This window comes from Carcharodon carcharias, chromosome 18 (genome assembly GCF_017639515.1).
Source record: "Carcharodon carcharias isolate sCarCar2 chromosome 18, sCarCar2.pri, whole genome shotgun sequence".
Classification (NCBI taxonomy): Eukaryota; Metazoa; Chordata; class Chondrichthyes; order Lamniformes; family Lamnidae; genus Carcharodon; species Carcharodon carcharias.
In genome coordinates, this window is record NC_054484.1 from 89,821,127 (window position 1) to 89,843,445 (window position 22,319).

The 22,319-nt window shown below is 42.3% G+C and overlaps 1 protein-coding gene across 1 annotated transcript in view; it reads right to left on the bottom strand.

The window, feature by feature from the left end:
• LOC121290478 (cytoplasmic tyrosine-protein kinase BMX-like) overlaps nt 1–22,319 on the bottom strand; it is a 94,739-nt gene that overhangs the window by 53,570 nt on the left and 18,850 nt on the right. Inside the window, exons 6-9 of the mRNA XM_041210917.1 lie at nt 19,655–19,824; nt 16,827–16,889; nt 12,981–13,043; nt 5,575–5,629 (exon numbers count right to left, since the gene is read on the bottom strand). Coding sequence (XP_041066851.1) covers nt 5,575–5,629; nt 12,981–13,043; nt 16,827–16,889; nt 19,655–19,824 — 351 coding nt within the window. The remainder of the gene's footprint in view (nt 1–5,574; nt 5,630–12,980; nt 13,044–16,826; nt 16,890–19,654; nt 19,825–22,319) is intronic.

Genomic DNA, 22,319 nt, shown 5'->3' on the forward strand with positions numbered 1-22,319 from the left:
GCATTTTTATTTACTCGGTCTTATCAAAAGATCAGTTAAGTTTGGACTTAACAATGGAAGCAGGGCTGAGACTGGTGAGGAGAATGAGAATGGAGTGGGGAAATACAGAGTTTGCTTACAATAGTTTTGTTCTAAAGCCACGGTAGAGATTTATGAGGGCCTGGCTGGCGTGTAGCCACCAGTGCTTAACCCCTGTGAAATACAGAATTATAGAATTATATTACCATTCAGAGGCCATTCAGCCCATTATACCTATGCCAGGTCTTTGCAGGGGCTATCCCATCAGTCTCATTCCCCTGCTCTCTCCCCATAGTCTTGCGAAATTTCCCCTTCAAGTGTTTATCCAATTCCCTTTTGAAATTTAGTAATGAATTTACTTCCACCACCCTTCCAGACAATATGGTCCAGATCACAGTAACTGGATCAGTAAAAATAAATGTGCCTTTGTTACTTTTGCCAATTACTTTAAATTTGTTCCCTTTTTAAAAAAAAATTCTTTCATGGGATGCGGGCATCACTAGTAAGGCCAGCATTTGTTATCCATCCTTAATTGTCCTTGAACTGAGGAGTGGCTTGCTAGGCCATTTCAGAGGGCAGTAAAACCACATTACTGTGCGCCTGGAGTCAAAAACAGGCCAGCCAGGATGACAGATTTCCTTCCCTAAAGGACATTAATGAACTGGATGGGTTTTTACAACAATCTGGTGGTTTCATGGTTTGAGACTAGTTTTCAATTCAAGATGTTTTCATTAATTGAATTTTAAATTCCACCAGCTGCCTCAGCAGGATTTGAACCTATGTCCCCAGAGGATTAGTCTTGGTTTCTGATCCAATGACGTTACCATTACCCCACCATTTCCTCAAACTGCCTTATAGTTCTTGACCTTTCTGCAACTGGAGGCCATTTCTCCTTAGATTCGCAATTATGAAAACCTCCATCAAATCTCCTTTTAACATTTTTTGCTCTGAAGAGAATAATCCCAGTTTCTCTAATCTCTCCACATAATTGAAGACCCTCACCTCTTGTTACCACTGCAGCAAACCTTGTCTACACTCTCTCCAAGTTTAACATCCTTCCTGAAGTGTGGAGATCCGGGTTAGCCCCAGCACTCCATCTGGGGCTAACCAGGTAGATGGTAAGATAACTAGATGGTTTTAGTAATAGAATAATAGAACAAAGAAAAGTACAGCGCAGGAACAGGCCCTTCGGCCCTCCAAGCCTGCGCCGATCATATTGCCCATCAACTAAAACATTTTGCACTTCTGTATCCCTCTATTCCCATCCTATTTACGTATTGGTCAAGCTGCCTCTTAAGCACCACCATTGTACCTGCTTCCACCACCTCCTCTAGCAGCGAATTCCAGACACTCACTACCCTCTGCATAAAAAAACTTGCCCCGCACATCTCCTCTATAGTTTTCACCTCTCACCTTAAATCTATGTCCTCTAGTAATTGACTCTTCCACCCTGGGAAAAAGCTTCTGACTATCTACTCTGTCCATGCCACTCATAATTTTGTAAACTTCTATCAAGTCGCCCCTCAATCTCCGTTGCTCTTGTGAGAACAATCCGAGTTTCTCCAACCTCTCCTCATAGCTAATAACCTCCAGACCAGGCAGTATCCTGGTAAACCTCCTCTGCACCCTCTCCAATGCCTTCATATCATTCTGGTAATGTGGCGACCAGAGCTGCATGCAATATTCCAAGTGTTGCCTAACCAAGGTTCTAAATGCCTAGAATGAGACCATTCTGCCCATAATCATCACAATGCCAGTTTTTCTAAAAGGCATACCAATAACATAAGTGAGCAGATAAGAGGAAACCAATTGTGAATAGGTTCTTTAGATGTCTCAATGATGTGATCTTGAAATTTGTATATTTAAACATGAACAGTTTATTGTTAGCCTTTAAGTATTTATAGATCCAAGGTATGGTCATGCATGGTGCTGTTGCCTCCATGCAGGCTGGTTCCCAGAGTGTTCTCTCTAGACTGTTCTCTCAGTCTATTACCATGTGGCTCTATACATCATACCGTGGGTGGTACTATTCTCCAGTCCCACATTAACACTCGCTCTGCCAAGCGCCTTTACATTACAATGGCATCTAGGCACATACAGCATCATACTACATCCCCTTTTCTTTTCCAAAGAAAACTTTCCTTTCTAATGGAGTATAACTATATGTAATACAATCTTTACTCATTATCCTTTCTCCTCCATCTCAAGTCTTTGACTTTAGAAATTCAGATAGTCTTGAGACATGGCATTTCTTCCACATCTCGGTCTGCCACGTCAGAGGAACGCTAGCAGTACTCTGTGTTTCTGGTACTTGGCCATCGCCATTTGATTTGATTTTTGTGCTCCTTTGAGTTACATTTCTCTTTAGAAATAACTCGTCTGCTTTTCTCGCACACTGAGTTTGTCCCGTTCCTTCCACAGGGAATGTGCACTCCGTTCATTCCTAGAGTGGACTCAAATTTTCCTTTTCTGTGATGTCCGCCATGTTCTGTTTTATTTTCAAATCATTTTTCAAGCCTAGGAATCTTCCCATTCAGCTGTGTTTTCTTCATCTAGTTCCTTGCACTTCAGTGTCGAATTTATATTTTCTGATCTTATTTCTGTGTTTTGCTTCTCTGGCCACTGTAGAACATGTCCCTGTCCTTCATTTTGGATTCATTGTTGGCCAGGTCTGTCTCCAATGAAATCTTAACTTGTTTTAGTTCTGTAATTGTGCTGCTCATGGCTTCATTATCCACTTGCAGCTTGGAAAGTTCTATGGCTTTTCCTTTCAATGCCTCCTCTTTTTCACTCAGCTGCTTCATCAGCTCTTCAATCTGTTTCTTGCAGCTTTCAGCTTTCTCCTGGAATATTGAACATTGCTGAGTCTGCTCTGCGAATTGGTTCATCAGTTTGTTCAGAGTGACATTAAATTAAGTTTCCTTCTCTTCGTAATTTTCCAGAGGCATAAACTTCTTCCTAGGGGATTCTTGTAACAAGTGAAAGTCTTTCAACAGATTTTCCTTTTCTTTGCATCATCCTGAGTTTTCCTGTATTTCAGCAAAGTCTCCTCGAGTTTCTTCTGCTGTTCTTCCATTCTGTTGTTTAAGACAGTCTTCATTTCTTCATGTCACTGAATGGTCACACATCCCTTTTGCATTTGATCTTGAAGGACAATCAGCTGTTCTTTCAACTGTTCATTTTCTTATTGACGACTTGACAAATCACCCTGGGATTCAGTGCATTGTTTCATTGCTACTGATTGTTCTAATGCAGCTTTTTCTGAAGTAATATTCAATGTCCTCTGTAGCTCCTCATGTTTTTCCATGGCTACATGTTGATTCTTCAAGGAGTCTTTGAGGGTCGCAACTTCTTTGTGTCCCTTTTCTACCTGCTGTTTTGCCTGGCTGTACATCTGGTTGAGTTTTCCCAACTCCCTTTTTGATTTGCCAGCTGAGAATTGAGCATTGTTATCTCCTCCTGGTATCTTTGTGTCATCTCTGAAATTTGTTCGCTCAGATCTTAAACAGTTTGATTTATTGAAGACTTCAGTTTATTGTCCATTTTCAAAGATATATACTCAGCTTAAATCTTGCACTGCAAATCCTCCAGTTCAGCTTTGATGTAAACATTTTCCTACAGAACAGCTTAATTTACTTTTTGCATGTTTTTCTTCTTTTGAGTTATCTCAGATAGCTTTCCTTCATTTATGGCCATCTTCTCACTCCACACTGCCAACTATCTCCCTCGTTCCAGGGCCCTTTGGCTCCCCCTTTCTGTGGCTTTCTGTCACCCTCACACTGGAGTCTTTTGTTGCCTTCTCACTGATGTCTTTTGTTGCACTTGGCACTTTGTTGGGAGTTGCCCTCTATCTGGGGCTCTTGTTGCCCTTGGCAGAGTTGCCCTCTATCTGGAGTCACTTGTTGCCCTTGGTGGAGTTGCTCTCTCTCTCTCTCTGCGGTCTCTTCCAGTGTTCTGTCCATGGCTGTTTTCCTTTCTTGTAGTTACAGCTTTAACTGTCATTACACTTTAAGAGCTGTCAGTGCAGTAACCATTTCTTTTCCTCAAGCTGTTACTGCAGCTGCCAGTTTCTATATCTCTGTGTTTTTCTCCACTTTTTCAATTTTGACAGGCTCCCAGCAATCTTGGGCCTTCTTTGTCTAAACTCTTTTAAACTTTCAAGATAGGAGCATTTCTTTTTTCTTCTTTCTCTGCAGGTCCTTTGCACTTTGGGAGTTTTGACAGGCATACTTTTTTAAACAAAAGCTTTCTAAACTTTTTAAAGAAAGCTACTGCAGCAATTGCTGCCTTTAAACTCTGCAGATTACTTCTCTTTCCCCTTGAGTGTCCCCACTCCAGGAGACCAAGCAGGCTCATGGCCCTTTTATTTAAAATTGAAGGCATCACACTTCTCTTTGCTCTGATTGCCATTTAAAAAAAATCTTCGAAACAGCATCTTCTTCTTAAACTCTGCAGGCTTTTTTTGCTCTTACAATGCTCTGCAGGCTTCTCTATTTAACTTTGCCAGCCTTTTTAACTTTTTTTTTATCACTGCAGCTGTCTTTCAGCTGCCCTCTGGATGCTGGGCTCTTGGGATCACTACATATTCTAAAATGTAATTACAGCTTCTTTCTTATAACTTTTGCATCTTTGCTGACCCATATTTGACCAAGTTCCTTAACTCTGCCTCATTTAGTATCTTGCAACTTTTGTATTTCTGTAATGGACTTCCACTCACTTTGGTTCATTCCTCACTTCCAAGTTTGTAGTGAAGCTTCTTCAACATTTTCTCCAAGTTTTCTTCTTAGGTATGTGTCTCTCTGGCTCGACTTCAGTTGCTTTTAGTTTTTCATACTTGTTCTGGGTTCATGCATTTAGCTGCCACCTTTCATATCACCGCGGATCACCATGTTGGATTATGGTACTATCTCCGATATGATATCTTAGAGAAGTGATAACCGCTGCCAACCATGTTGTAATATGTAGACATTGTCTGTTAACTTGTTTCCATAATATTTAGGAGACCCACTTCTTGTTGTGAAACCTAATTCACTCTTGCCACATTCAGAAATTTGGAGAAGAAAGGATAAACTAGAAGAGAATTCTTCATGTAGACATCTTTAGATGTCTCAATGATGAGGTCTTCAGACTTGTATATTTAAACATGAACCATTTATTGTTAAGTCTTTAACTATTTATAGGTTCAAGGAATGGTCATGCATGGAGCTGTTGCCTCCATGCATTCTGGTTCCAGAGTATTCTTTCTAGACAGTTCTCTCAGTCTATTACCATATGAGTCTATACATCATACTGTGGGTGGTGCTATTCTCCAGTCCTCCATTAGCCTTTGCTGTGCCAAGCGCCTTTATATAGCTGTGGCATGCAGACACATAGATCATACAACAACAGTATTCCAAAGTATGGCTACATGAAAGTTAAAAGTGAGACAATCTTTGTTCTACATTTTTTTGTGTGTGCAGCTTGGTTAAGTTTTACACCCAATTTTAATAGAGGTTGTACACATTAATTATCTGTGAACAAACGTAAAAGCAGTTTGAACAATATGAACTGGATTACCATTTGTTTGAGAAGCTGCTCAGCTTTAGCTCGTGCTAATGGTCCCGCATACCAGCTGAAAGCAGAAAAAAAAACACATGACAGTAATAAAGAACTGGATAAGGTACAAGATTATATCAGAAAATCCTTTCAATCTGTAGCAATGTTAGCCTTATATTAGGTAATTAGCCATCGTCCACAAGGGCACCTCTCTTTTTTAGAGAGAGACAATTGGTTATATATAGCACCACTCCACAAGTGTAGGGCAAGACCAGGAGGCAGGCCTCCATGAAGTACCACAGCCAGTACAGGGATTGAACCCATGCTGTTGGCATCATTCTGCATCACACTCTACCCATCTAAGCTAATCAACTCCCACCTTACATTAGCTCTGCAGATATGAGTGTCAGCTCTGTTATATGTGGCAGGGTGAGTGGGAACATTGGGCAGAATTTTTTGCCTACCAGGTGGGTGGGCCTGACCCAATCTCCGGCAGGCGGGGAGCCGATCCCCACCGGAGAAGTGGGCTCCACCATTTTAAGTGGGCGGGCCAATTAAGGCCCGCCCAGCATGACGTCCGGCGGGAAGCACTATGTGCTTCCTGTGCGGGTGGGGGGGGGGGGAGTCCCCAAAAGCGAGAGTGCGCTCTTTCACGCATGCGCACGAAAGAGCGCACATCTCCCTGAGGCTAAGTGCTGCCTCAGGGAGATCACTGAAAGTTGTACAAGCATTAAAAATAGAGGAAAAAAAATCCTTAAAATGTCACCCTCATGTGACAATGTCACACGAGATGGGACATGTTCATAAATAACACTAAAACTTTGTTAAACTGTTTAAAACCCTACATGAAACTTCATCCCGCCGGTGGATGAGGTTTCATGTTTTCCCTATTTGCCGCTGGGGCTCCTGGCTGACCCGCCGACTTTAAGGTAGGTCGGGCAGGTCCTTTAATTGTTTTAATGATCCTGTCAATGGCCTCAATTGGCCGTTGACAGGTTGGTGGGCCCACAACTGATTTGGCTGTGCCCCGCCTTCCTGAAAATTTAAATGGGCCAGGATGATGTCGGGGGTTCCACCTGACGCCATCTGACATCGTTTTGCCCATCAGCGAGCAGGCCCCACCCCCTGCTCACTGACAGCAAAATTCTGCCCATTGTGTCACTCTTAGTCTTTGGAGTGGGTATGAAGTGACAGACTTGTCTATCTTCACACACACGCACCAAGTGCCATTAATGCTGCCTCCTCTACCATCACTCTATCACTCTTATTGCCATCAGATAGACAATATAGTGAAGGGGCCCCCATTCCATGTAAATCAGGGGACTTCTCCCCAGTGCTGTGGCCAGCCTTTATCCTTCAACCAACATCAGCCAATAATAGATCATCTTGGTCATTGGTCTGGATTTTAATACCCCACCCCCTTTGCCGTGGTCCCAGGCACCATGATATTATAGACAATGAATATCGTGATCGATAAATCTTTGTTGTAGGGAGGAGGGAGGTTCTGAACACAATGAAATTGGTGTCTCATGGGTAAGCAAGATCACCGGGGGTCAGGGAAACAAATAAATCAAAAGGATGAACTTAATAGATTTAATAAAGTAAAAAACTGGTGCTGGAGAAACTAATGTTATGAAAGGTTGATAAATCTCCAGGACCTGATGGCTTCATCCCCAGGGAATTAAAATAAGTTGTGTACATCATCAACTTCCCAAACTCTCTCAATTCAGGAACTGTTCCCTTGGATTGGAAAATTGTCAATGTCATTCCATTATTTTAGAAGTGTAGGAGAGATAAACTTGGGAATTATAGACCCATTAGTTTAATGTATGTTATAGTGAAGTTACTTGAATCTGTTATTAGAGACTGAGGGTTTAGACAAACAAAATGGATTTGTAAAAGGTCAGTCACGTATAACAAACCTAGCTGAATTTTTTGAGGAGGTCACTAACATGGTAGATAAGGGGATGTTCCTGTATGTTCATAATAAAGGGTTCAATAAGATTCTACATAGAGACTGTTAATAAAAATGAGTGTGCATGGAACCTACTGACTTGCATAGGGAATTGGGTAAGATGTAGGAGACATAGGATAGGGATAATGGTTATGCACTCAAATTGTCAGGATGTGACTAATGGTCTTGTCTAGCCTCTCCTTCATGCATCTATGCTATTTGTTTCAATCACTCCCTGTGATAGTGAATCCAAATTCACACCTCTCTCTGGGTGAAGAAGTTTCTTCTGAATTCCTGATTGGGATTCTTGGTGACTATCTTATACTGATGGCATCTAGTTCTGCTCTTCCCCACAAGAGGAAACATTATCTCTGTTTCCACTCTATCAAAATCTTTGATAACTTTAAATACCTTTATTAGGTCACCCCACAGCCTTCCTTTTTCAAGGGATAAAAAAAACCCAGCATGCTCACCCTCTCCTAGTTGGTATACCATGCATTTCTGGCATCATCCATGTTAGCTGTCTTTGCACCCTTTCCTGTGCATCTGTATGTTTTTATAATATGGTGGTCAGAATTGTACAGTGTACCCCAGGTGTGTTGTAACCAAGGTTCAATACAAGTTTAACACAACAGTTTACTTTTCAATTCTACCCTTGAAAAATCTAACCTCAGGTTTGGTTTGGTTTTGTTATGGCCTTATTAACATGTGTCACTACTATCAGTAATTTGTTATTGTACTCCCAGATCCTTTTTCCCTTCCACCCCTTTTAGAATCTTATTTTCTAAGTAAAATGCAATCTCCTTATTTTTCCATGGAGTATGGAGCTATGTGTTCTGATATGGGTCCTTCCACCTTAGACTTTATACTACACCTCCCCCAAAGTATACTATCCTATTTTTTAACAACATGAAACTATATCTTTAACTATTTACATTACATTTCTGTAACTCCCCTTTTTTACAACTACAGATTCTAGCCAGGTCCAAACCCTACACTTCCTCAATCATAGTGCTGGGGGACTTAATCTCCCTCAGTATTCTCGGCCCTTAGGAAAGACATCTTGGAGACCTGGGGGCTTCCTTCTGCATCTGGTAGGACATTACCATCTGCAGAACAGGACAACACTTTAGCAGCATTTCTGTCAGCATTGCAGAGTGTAGGGTGCAGGATGACTGAATTGCAAGGACAATGAAGCCTTTTCAACGAAAGACTGATCCAAGAGAAAAGACGGAAGAGAATTGACCTTTAGACCCTCTGGAACTAGAAGAGATGAACTCGGAACACTCTGAAGAACTTGTTGCTCCTTAGATGGACTCTGGGAAGAAGCTTCAGAAAAGGAATGATTTTCAACTCCAGGGAGGACTATCACAGCCATATCATCCACCGCTGTATCGAAGACTGAAAAGGCTTTGAAGATCTGAGATCTCAATGAACTTAGACAACAAAGGAAGAAAAACAACCAACTTCCTGTAAGACTGTCAGGAAAAGAAGAAGATGATTTCCAAGTGATATTTTGGGAGAACCGTCTATTTCCTGTGGGCATTGGTAAGAGAGCCATACTTCTCTCTGTGTGAGGTTGCTCCACTATGGGCAATGGCAAGAACTGCTGAGGATATGGAGACAAGACAGCTTCATCTTCTGTAATGAGGGTAATTTCCTGTAGACAGTCAACTTGGGGACAAGATTGCTGTACAGGATTCTGCAGCTTTAGAAGTGCCAAAGATTCTGCCGCAGCTTCTGTGTAAACCTCCAGCTCTGAAGAGAAGACTTTCAGTTAGAATAGAAGTATGGTTGCCAATTGACCATTGGAAGGTACCAGTTCTTTAACAGTGTGATCCTCAATGGACTCTGACCTGGGCTCAGGCAAAGCATCTTCTGTGGAAGACTCTTCATGAACAACTGGAGATAAAGTAGGGAATATGTGGGTAGATTCAATGGAACTGAGATCTGAATGCCACTAAAAGCGCAGCTGAATCCTCTAAAAAGACAATAAGTTGCCTCCATTAATGGGAAAGACAAATCATTCTATAGGGCCTTAACCACAAGAAATCACTCTGTACTGCAAAGTTTCTTCCTCATCACTCTCAAGGAAGAGTCAATTCAGTCCTGGCAGATCTTCATGAGGATGGTCACCATCCGCTGCAGAGCTTCCTGTGTCCACCACCTCTGGCCTTACTTAGTAAAGAACTGAGAGATTCCTAACTTCAGTCTCTGCTGGGGTCTAGTGGATGGTGTCTCTGTGAAAGACAGGAACTTACTGCAGAGTGTGCAAACTTCCTCAGTTTCTGAAGGCTGAATTTCAACTGCTTCTAAATAAAACGTTGAAGATTGTCGCATGAAAGATGGTGAGACCCTCAAATGATAAGCATCATCTGGCTTTTCTAAGATCCCTAGAAATATGCTTATATTGCCACTCAATATGGATGTGCGTTGATTGTGAAGAACATAAAGAGAAAGTCAATGATCTGTTGCACCTTGTAGCTAAGTGCAGCAATAATCCTGCCTTTGACTGGAAGGTCTTTGCTGCCTGGACCTTGTAGCTTGATGTCTGATGGATGAAGGGCATTGGCTGAAGCCAGTCGAGATCATCTACTAATATGTTAACAGCAGCTCCAGTGTCAATTTTAAAAGTAGTATTGAAGCCTTGAACTTGGACTGTAACTGATCAATAGTCTAGATTAAGACTATCATCTTCTCCTAGGAACTCAGTAATTTCATCTTTTTCTTGACTTTCCATTTTGGTGGATGGAATGTATTTCATAAATACTTTCTGGCCTTTGAATTTGATTAAAATTATTAGGTCTGCAAAAATACTTGAAATGTTGTTTTGCCACACTGGAAGCATTCTGTGCACCCTCCCTCCCCCACCCCCACTCCCTACTGGGCTGTCTTGGCATCTATATTGGGGTTTTCACACCACGACGCAAGCATCTCAAAATGGCTGCCAGCATGGAGTTTCCCATCCTTTCACTTGGTTTGATGGACTTTCCCTTGGGTGAGGCCACTGCCTGTGGGCCTACTCAATCTACATATTTACGTGAAGCCTCGGAGTTGTCATGAATTATAGCCTGGTTAAATTCTCTATGCTCGGCCTGCCTTGCATACCGGACCACTTGAACCAAAGTAAGATCATCTTTGGTCGACAGAAAGCTAGGAGTTTTTCATCCCGGACACCCATGTACCTACAAGAACTAGCTGGGCGACACAGGTCTGTTAGGAATAGTTCAATCGATTCCCCAGGTCTTTGCAAGTGCTGGTTAAAACGTACTCGTTCAATTACTAAATTTTGCTTTGGTCTAAAAAAGGTATCAAAGGTTTTAATAATGGAGTCAAAGTCAGTGGTGGACTCCTGCATACCCTGCCTTAAGAGAAGCTTGCCTGCTACTCGACCTACTGTATCAAGAAAGGGACTGACTTGAAGCATTGGCTCCTTTTCGTGAAGACCTGATGCTGCTCGGGACTGGAGAAAATGGTGTTTCCATGACTCTCACTGCTGGCCTCTCTGCTGGTCCTCAAATCAGTCAAATGGGTGAGGCAAAGGCAGTACTAGGTTCGGTCATCATTACCTCTCTCCAGTGTGTCTCCTTCATGCGCTGAAATTTCTCGAGTTGCTTTCAAAGGTTTTCTTCATTCCATGGTTCCTTTGATAACACCGATGTGTGTTTTACATTGATGTCTCCACTGCTGCCACCATTTTCTGAGACTGGGCCCTTCTATCTTGGGATTCTAGGTGTGGGACTTGGTTAGCAGACAGACTGTAGACATGCTCTGGTATCTGCTTAACACTTGTTTATTAGTACTACATCTAAACAGGTTACAGAGTAGGCATGCTGCTCCTAGGCATGATTCCAACCTCTCTCGAGAGAGACAGTCTAACACATGACTGACTGACATCATCATCTACATCATATATTAGCATGTCCCATCTGTTAACCCTTTATACTACAGTACCATTACCAATCTGGCACACGGTTTTGCGCAGAGTTTGGAGGCCACCCTTTCCAGCATATAAAGGTGTTGGCCAACACCATGGGCACACTTGTGATCCGCCCATGATGCAGTGTCTGACAGCTGATGTCTCAGCTTCATTTGCAGCACAAAGCAAAAGCCACCCAGTGCCTGGCTGCTGCAATACGGTCGTTCATGTTCATGCAGGCTCAGACCGCTACCATCATGGCTGCAGATACCAGTGCTCATGGGGCATGACTCTTACAATTAGACTAACAATATGTCCTGCAGCAGGTTCCTAGGATTGCTGAGGGGGAGTGGCAGTGGCTCCACTGTCTCTCTGAGTATGATAGTGTGCATGCTCCCACCACCGCCATTCTGCAACTGCTCATGCTGTTGTCTGTCAGCCTAGGCTGCTGTCACCCAGAGCTACTCAAGGGCATCCTGCAAGGGCCTGCTGCAGTCTCCCAGTGAGGGTCAGCCAGCCCCCAGCCATGCTGCAGCCATTGGGGTAGCACTGTGTAGGAACACTGCACTGAGGAATGCACTAAGGTGCTTAGTTGAGTTTTGTATGGGGATACTTGATGGATTAGGTTGGTGTGGAACGATTGCTTTGTGGTGTCTTTTATTTCAGCATTTTTGTCTGGAGGACGTTGTGCTGGTCTATCAAAAAGGGATGGTAAGGTCACCTTCATGTCCACTGGCAGCATCGTCCTCACCCTGCTGTGGTCTGAGAGGTGGCAGAGTTCAGTAGGCACCTCCTTGGTGATGCACACGCTGCTCCTCGACTCGGTGAATGTAAAAAGTGTGGTCCCTGAAGACCCTAGGTGGATAGGTCCCCTCTTAAGAGCCATTCTACTCTCCTCCTACCTCTGCCAGCAGCTTGTCCTCTTATTTGTGGTCTCTGCTCCACCTCCTCATGATACAGCCAAAGGGAAATCACAACTGTAGCAAGGATGACTGGGAGCAAGTGGTTTGACTAGAATCCTTGCAGTTACAACCAAGGCCTGCTCCACATGCACCAACAGTCCCTGCAAACTTCATCAAATTTAATCGACTCTTCCAAACACCAAGCCCTTCCACAAAGTCAGACAAACCTAGTATCAGCAACAAGCTGCAAGTTGTTGGTGATCTTTTTAAATTATGATGGGTGAAGGGTTCCTACCTGTTGCTGAATGCATGTCCAGCTGTGCAAAGTTAAGAGAGGGTGTCAGTTGGAGCGGCGAGCTCCAAAATGGCAGCACTGATGTCAAACCAGCATCACATGAGGACTGATGTTACGATTGGTCTGCTCTGCATAATTCTGGTGCACGGTCCTAGTACCTACCCTTATTGTCCTCACCAATATGGCATCCAGCGCACTGCAGTAGAAGTGTGTATGCACGTAGCAGCGCGAATGCTATTTTGACCAAAACAGCACCGGTAGCTCCAAAACTACAGAGTCATATTTCACAGCCTCTGAATCCATTCCACAGCTTGGAGAATCTTACAGTCAAACATTTATGAGCCATTTTTAACTTACACATAGTCTTCTAATTTATCAGACTGTTTGGGTGGATTGGTGAATTGGGTGTTGCTCGTTTTGCTGAAAAAAAGAGACAAAAGGAAAAAATGAGTTATGATGAACTGGTTACATTTAGAACAATATTAGTTACAAACTCATCAGTAGAGGCAGGGACATTTCAGCCTCCATTCATATTAGAAATGAAAAGAGACAAGCTGCCTAAGCTTTTCAGCTTGCACTCATCAGGACAAATCGCAAGATAACCAGCAATAAAGGGAACAACAATTTATACTGCATGGGAAGAGCATGCTGATTGGTTGGCAAGTGGACTCTGATTAATTTGGCTGTTCACAACAGGCAATGTACAGGCTGTACCCAACCAGCCATGCTTGCAAAACTCAAAACATAATACCCAACATTGGATATGATTCTGAAATTGGACAACACTTGCTAAACAACCCTGAGTTTGCTAAGAATTACACTGAAAACCAATTTAAGATTATGAGTCAGTCTTGCAGAGTGGCTCGCTTACGCATGCTAGAAGCCACATATATTCAAACACAGGGCCCTTCCCTTTGAAGACAGAAGGAGCATATCCATGTATTACATCTTTTTCAATAGCCTTTCCCTGGTTTATTCCTCATAGCAATGCCTTGACCAATCAGTCAACCTGCCTGGTTTGAATTTGAACAAAAGCTTTGTTGTTAACTGTTCCCTGCTACATTCTCCATGGAAAAGCCTGTAACAATCAGAGTCCACTTGCCAACCAATCTGCACTCTCATCTCATGCAGTATAAATTGTTGTTCCCTTTACTGTTGGTAATCTTGCGATTTGTCCTGATGAGTGCAAGACAAAAAGTTTAGAGACCATGTCTCTTTCTTCAGTAATATTCAAGTTCCATATGACTAAACGACTATTAATATTAGATAACAAAGTTAGGAATAACTATTAGATCCTGTCTATTAAGACGAATAAAATGCAACTTAAAAGTACTTTAGTTCTGTTTGCCTTGTTGTCTTTATTCTTCTTTTATTCTGCTTTTTTTTATTTTCCTATTTTCATTTTCCCCTATCATTATTTTCTGCTTGAATTTTACTTCTTTTCCTCCACCTGGTTTTCAGAATAATTGACTTTGAACTCTTTCTTTACCTACCCTCCTTAGTAAAGACAAATGTTGGCAAGTGGATTCTGATTACCATTAGTTGATATTAAGAATGATTTAACTCAATGCCTTCACACTCACACTGTAACACACAATAAGCAGAACTGACATCACAAGACTTAACCTTGCCGCACTTGGAATGGTTTTCGAGTGCAGTCCTGTATTTCATCTTGACGAATTCATTGTTATCAAAGGGTTCTTTCTCTAGCTGGCAATCAGAGCCCATAGAACAAGACAAAGCAATGTCAGTTCTGAGAGAAATAGCAACCCAGTCTAAATCCTTCCAATGTTTTTTGATAATTTGTACAGGGACAGACGAATGTGGGGGTTCATGTGCATAGACTTTTGAAAGAGGCAGAACGTATTGAGGGAGTAATTAGCAAGCATTCCGGATCTTGGGCTTCAAAAGTGAAGGTTTTGAAGCAGATGAGTTTTACTGAAAACATATAAAATTTTCATTCAGACCACTGTTATGTCCACACCTTAGAAAGGAGGTGAGGATCCTTGCGAGAATGCAGAAGAGATTGACCAGAATTGTTGCAGGGCTGGGGAATTTTTGAGACAAGGTTAGGTTGGAGAAGCTCGGATTGTTTTCCTTGCAGCAAAGGAAATCGAGGGGAGATTTGATAGAGGCGCACAAGATTCCCCCAAGCGTGTATCAGAGGCAGAGAGAAAACGAAGGAGAGGAAATCCCATCTTGTGCGAAACTCAGTTGTCTGCTGTATCCTGCTGTATTTGCAGTAGATTATTCTAGGTGCAGACTGGCCTTAGCAGTCACCTACATACCCACCAGAACCCTAATAAGTCACCTTTGCCTCAAAGGACAAACAACAAGATTCAGACAGGTTTAGATATGGTACAAAGAAAATCTGTTATCATTGGTACAAGGACAAGGTGACACATTTAAGATTTTGGACAAGAGGTGCTCACCACCGCCTTCTCAAAGGCAATTTAGGATGGGGCAACAAATGCTGCCTCACCAGTGACACTCCCATCCCATGAGCAAATTGAAGAAAAAGCATATCATGCCTTTATGCAAAGGCTGTTCAATCAAGATTAGATTGGATAGGTGAATGAATGGAATAGGGTGTGTAAATGTGTTGGAGCTGTGTTTCATGAAATGAAAGTGTCAACAGGATTGGTTGTGTCAAATAGCCTAACTCTATTGCAGAGCCTGTGTTTTCCAGTAACACTGAATTAATTATAGTATTTCAGTCAGTGAGCGAGATATTAGGATATTACAGTTAGTGAGTGAGGTAATATTCATGTCTTAAGACCATGATTGGATGGCGATTGTTCATCTCCAATATTATTTGAACTGCTTAAAGAAATTCAAGTATAAAGGAATAAGTTGCAGAATATTACTTCTGTGGGATTTCATTTTTGCACATTTTTGAAGCGATATTTTGAAAGGCAAAGTCCCAACTCTAAACGATTCTTCTTTAATGTAAGGAATATTTAGCCAATCTTTAGTTTTGAGCCATAATTCATTTTTATTTTTTTTATCTCCGTAACTCCATACTCCCAAATATGATTGTTTCTTTTTTACAAAATTGAGGAAATGCCATTCAGTCCATCAAATAACTTCTTTTGATAGACTATGTACAATCTATGGACAAATAGTAGACTTCAAGCAGCCCATTCAATCTCAGGACAAAAGGTTCTGTAATGTTTCACCCTGTTGATCCATGAGTCATAATGTAAAACTACTGAATAACTCCTCTTGTAGCTAACCTTATTCATCGATCAGCATATATCTCCCTCAATGTGACATTCCACTGTCCTTGCCAGTCACTTCCACACACCAATCAATTATTTTCTTTTCTATTTCTTACAACTCTCAGTTCTCTGTTGGTGATATTGTTGTTCAGTTTGACCTTGGCCTGGATTTTACAATAGGAATAATGGTGTTGCTAATAGCACTCACTGTTATTTCAGAGTAAATCAGACTGCAACTTCTGGCATCCATTATGGACAGAAAACCAGACATTGTGCTCCTCTATTGGCTTCTTTAACAGTAACTCACTGAGAGACCTGGAATTGAGGTCAATATTAGGGCGTGAATTTGCAGTACTTATCCACTGCTTACCCATTAAATGTGGCAGAAGAGGTTAAGGCTGGAGTATGTGAATTTTTTGATTTTGTGTTAACTGATAATGAAGCAAAACAACCTCTCTGGCCTGGAAAATATAATTTCAGATTATAGGAGATTTTTTAAAAATTTAAAATCAACACTATTTTAAACTTTCCTGTCTGACTCTTATGTCTCCATTATACTCCTATCTATCTTTACCAATATTTATTTCACTTTGTGCAAATGATTTAAATCTAACTTAAATTTCCTGGATTTTCACTTCCTAGTTTAAGCTCTGTGGGTCTCAGCGATAGTTCTTCAATCTGATTGGTCGAAGTGCCTCACTGTTGCTTGCCTTGCTCACATACGCCAGAGATTCTCTTTCCAGGGCTCTGCACTGGATCAGTCATCTCATTAGAAAATGTCTCTACTCAAAAGTTTCTGTAAAATCCACAGGAATGTGCCAGTGAGGAGAACAGCAATCGCTGTTCCTTCACTGCTGACCACATAATCCCGGCCAGGTGTCTTAGGATGGCCTCATTATAAATGATGGAGAGTGATGCAGCAATTTACAATAAATATACCTATTATAATATATTGCTAATGAAACCTACCATACCACCATACCTGCATTGTTCAGCCTCCTTGTTGGTCCCTGTCAGGTAACTGCTGGGAGCATACCCTTCTCTCCTGTAGACCGAAAGATATCATCCATTTCAAAAAAGGCCTGTTTCAGATTTGTTTACATTCTTTCAGTGAACTCATTGGGTGGAATCCTGTGGAGGTGATGGGGTGGGGTGGGAACTAAGCCTCTGGCTGGAAAGCTGGGGGGAACTCTGTGCTACCTCCTTTAGGGAAGGCTAGCCATATCTTGTACCACTCAGGCACGTGAAAGGCCATTGGGGGGCCTTCCTCCAGGATCAAGGACCCCAGGGATGGAGATCCTGCCTGCTGAGAGTTGCCGGCCAATCAGAGGCCAGCAATTCTATTGAACAGCTGTGCCATCAGGCAGGTGGTGGCTGCAGTTGATATGACACCATCTGAGGCTTAGGATCAATGTTGCATCCCAGGCCAGAGGTGAGTGATGGTGGGAGGGGTATTGGGGCGGGGGTGGGTGGGGGTTAGCAGCAACGGTGGGACCTTAGCAGCAAGGGCGGGGGGATTAACAGTAAAGGCTACCTTGACTGCCTTGTCAATTAAAAATCTCACTAACTCAGTCTTAAAAATATCCATTGACCCTGCCTCCACCGCTCTCCAGGGAAGAGGTTTCAAAGATTGACAACCTTCTGAGAGAAAAGATTTCTGCATATCTCCATCTTAAATGGGAGACCCCTAATTTTTAAACTGTGTCCACTAGTTCTAGACTCCCACACAAGGAGAAACATCCTTTCAGCATCCACCTCGTCAAGTCCCCTCAGGATCTTATATGTCTCAATAAGATCACCTCTCATTCTTCTAAGCTCCAATGGGTACAGGCCCAGACTGTCTAACCTTTCCTCATAACATAAACCCCTAAACCCAGGTATCAGTCAGGCATTGAACACAGTAACACAGGCAGATGCAAAGACCTTGTACTCTCCAATCCAGGTGCCTTAACCTTGAACGTCAGGTGACCATCTTCAAAAGCAGCACTGTGACACAAGTTGCATCTGTAGTGCATCAGTGAAAAGCTAACTTGTGAATCGCTTGTGGGTCTTGGAGGGTCAAATAATGAGACCAAGTGGCATAAACCTGTATGGCATTGCCTTGAGTTTAGAAAAATACGCACATTTATGTAATGCTTTTCATGACCACCAGACATCTCAAAGCACATTGCAGCCAATGAAGTACTTTTTGAAGTGTAGCCACTGTTGTAATGTAGGAAATGCCACAGACAATATGTGCTCAGCAAACTCCCACAAAACTTATCTGATAATAACTAGATAACCTTTTTTTTGTGATGTTGATCAAGGGATCTGGACATTGGGGGCAGAATTTTTTTCCCATCGGTGGGGGGGATGGGGGGTGGAGTTCAGGAGTGGGCATGTGCGGGCACGCCTCCAATCGGCACCCCTGATTGGGGACGTGCTGCCATTTTACATGGGCAGGCCAGTTAAGGCCCACCCAGCGTGATGTCTGCCAGGAAGCACTATGCGCTCCCTATGCAGACGGGGGGATTCCCTCAGCCGAGAGTGCGCTCTTCCGCCTATGCGCACGAAAGAGCGCACTGAGCTCCCTGAGGCTAAGTGCTGCCTCAGGGAGATCGGTGCCAAATTCAAAAATGGTAAATATAGAAAAATAAAATTTCCCTGACATGTCCCCTCATGTGACACTGTCACATGAGATGGGACATGTCCATCACTTTTAATTAAACTTTTATTACAGTTTTAGAAACTTACATGAGACCTCATCCCGCTCGTGGATGAGGTTTTATGCTTTTTCTGAAGCCCGCCTGGGCTTTTGGCCTGCCTGCCAACCCTAAGGTTGGATGGGCAGGTCCTTTAACGAGTTCAATTACTTTTTAAATGGCCTCAGTTGGCCATTGACAGGTTAGCGGGCACATAGCTGATTTGGCTGCACCCCCACTGACCTGAAAATTGAAATGATGCAGGGTGACGTTGGGAGTTCTACCCAATGTCATCCCACATCATTCTACGTGTCAGCGAGCGGGCCCCACCCCCAGCTTGCCGACCTCAATATCCTGCCCTGGGGTAACCCCTCCTGCTCTTCTTCAAAACTGTGCCATGGGATCTTTTACATCCAACTGAGCAGGCACACAGGGTCTCAATTTAAATCTTGAACTCTCTTCCCCAAAAAGCTATGGATGCTAGGGCACATTTGGAGCTTTTGAGACTGAATTTGATCGAGCATGCTGGGTATGTGTATCAAGGGATATGAAACAAAGACAGGAAAATGAACTTTACTCACAGATCAGCCATGAACCAAAAGGATATTGGGACAGGGTTGAGGTTCTGAATGGCCTCCTGTTCCTCTGATGTAAATCAGAGAGTATCTGAGAAATGGGTTCATACCTTTGGAGCCACAGGTTAAGGAAAACTTTATTCCATCAACCTGAAATATTTAAGACAAACTTAAGGATTTAAGACAAATCATCTACCCTAATTATTTCTACATAATGGCCTAATTCCTTTAATGACCAAGGATATTTACACAACTAGTGTCAAATACATAGAAAAGAGCACTAAAAGAACTGATCAAAGTAGAAATATCACTGCTGGGAATTTTCTTGGGAATTCTTCAGTCAGACATCATTTCTTCAGCAGATGATGGGTGGTATTATACATGTTGCTGGGCTGTGCCTTGAACTTACACTTGTTACGTCAGTCAAACAACCCAGGAAGATATTCCGAGTAGATTAATTTAGCAACGTTCAGCAAAAGCAGTACATTAATGGCCCATCTAAGAATTTCAGGAGGAAAAATTAGAAACAACGAAACAGAGAGTCAAAGCCTTACCCTTTCATATCTTTTAGTTTCCACCAGTGCTGATCGCTATCATTAATGATGTAGTACTTTTCACCCTTCTCTAAGGAGATATCAGTTTGCTCTTTGGCATCATACTGGTACAAAGCTTCCGCCATTTTTGAAGATGGTGTTACTGGTTTCGGAAGACTGGTGTGTTCACTCTGTTTACAGCCATAAAAAAAACTGCACTTAAGTGAAATCCAAATTGTTCAAATTAATTAGTCATTTGTTCCATAAAATTTAGATTTGTGAAGGAATATTGAAGCTGTTTATTAGAAATTGTCATGTTTCTGTTTTTCATTTTCACTTGTAGCAGGCTGGAGTCTGGACCATTTATCCTATTCCCTGCATCTTGTTTAGTTACTAGTGCTGGTTAACCATTGACCACAGGCCTACTCCTGGTGTCTTATTCAGTAACTAGTGCTGGTTAACTATTGACCAAAGCCTACTCCTGGTGTCTTATTCAGTAACTAGTGCTGGTTAACTATTGACCACAAGCCTACTCCTGGTGTCTTATTCAGTAACTAGTGCTTGTTAACTATTGACCACAGGCCTACTCCTGGTGTCTTATTCAGTAACTAGTGCTTGTTAACTATTGACCACAGGCCTACTCCTGGTGTCTTATTCAGTAACTAGTGCTTGTTAACTATTGACCACAGGCCTACTCCTGGTGTCTTATTCAGTAACTAGTGCTTGTTAACTATTGACCACAAGCCTACACTCTGTAACTTGCCCAGTGATTGGAGTTCATTAATTTTGCATGACATCCCAACTCAGTCGATGCTTTACTCCCCCAGCAGTCACATGAGTGCACTTTTCAGCACAAGCTACTAGGAAGCAACCAGGTGCAGAAACCTTATTACTTCTCCCTTCTCCTGAAGTCTGAGCGAACTGCCATGTCTCCACTGACTGATAACAACTAACCCAGCATGGATCAGGGATTGATCCTAGGATCTATCTTGACTCCATGGCCCAATGTTACACTGTAGGATCCATCTATTGGTTGAACCTTGAGGGTAACCTCTCCCTGATCTTTGAAAAGCATTTATACTTCCCACCCACTTTATGTGTCAAACACCATTTCTTGGCAGTGGAAAGTGAACATTTTGTGCTTTTTGCCCACAAAGGCAAGTTGTGTTTGATACACTTGATTTGAGTTAATTGATGAAGTAACAGAGAGGGTCGATGAGGGTATTGCAGCTGATGGTGTGTATATGGATTTCAAAAGATGTTTGATAATGTGCCACGTACTTGGTAGCAACGTTGAAGCCCAGTGGATGAAAGGGGCAATGGTAGCAAGGATATACAGTAGTTAAGTTAGAGAGAGCGGTCATGAACAGTTATTTTTCTGACTGATGGTAAGCTTACATTATCGGTATTAGTGGCACTGCTCTTTTTGATATGCATTAATATCCTGGGCTTAGGTAGACAGGGTACAATTTCAAATCTTACTGATGACACAAAGGTTGGACATGTAGTAAACAGAGTGGATGACTCTATCAAACTTCAGGAGGACAAAAAGGGAATGGAAAAATTGATAGAAACATGGCAGATGAAATATAGTGTAGAGAGGTGTGAACTGAAACATTTAGGTAGGAGGAATGAAGGGAGGTGTTGTGTTTTTATAATGATATAAAAGCACAAACTGCTCATGAGGGATTGTGTAAACATGTTGTGGATTCATTTGTTGAGGCACATGGGAACATGTACACAGTGGTATAAAGCCTGAAGACACATCAGCAGAAGAACTGTCTGTGCTGTGCTCTGCTGAAGGCAAAAGCAAAACTAAAACTGGATTGCATGACACACTTCCTTTCCAGTGATGTCATGCTGCAATCCTTTGAAGCTGTACCAAAACTTTCTATGTAACTTGTTTGGCCTCAGTTAGAGAATTGTGTCCAATTCGGGGCGCCGGAGCACAGGAAGGATGTCAAGGACTTGGAGAGGGTGCAGGGGAGGTTAAATTGATTGGTACCAGGGTTGAGGGACTTCATTTGTATGGAGAAACTAACAAAGCTGGGAGGGGAGATTTGATACAGGAGTTCAAAATCATGAAGGGTTTTGATAGAATAGATTGGTAGAAACTGTTTCTACTGGCAGAAGGGTCAATAACCAGAGGACACCATTTTAAGATAATTGACAAAATTGTCAGGGTGAACCCTTTTACACATTGAGTTGTTGTGATTGGAAATGCACTGTCTGAACAGGTGCTGGAAGCAGATTGTGATACTGTTAAGCTTAAATGAAAGCATTGGGAGGGGTCTAATGTGGAGCATAAACACAGGTATGAGGCTGAGTGATCTTACTCTTTACTGTTTGTGTCTATGATTCTATGAAAGTGTAGTGCCCAGAATTAGACACAATGAGGGGAATTTTAACATATGACTGAATGGGTTTGCAATTGGATAGCGGGTTAAAACAGCTGAAACTGATAGGAACCCACTGACTTCCACCACCTGCATGGGTTGGCAATTAATATGCAAAGACCTCATTATAAGCTATTTAAACCTGGACTTTTTGAATTTAACTTTGAGTGCACGGGCTTCTAAGTCTTCCTGGAACTCATCAGGGAAACAAGCAGACAGTGGGAGCTGACTGGACTGAATGAGTGTCAGATGTTACAGACAGGAGAGAGAGGCAAGCTGAACTTTATTTT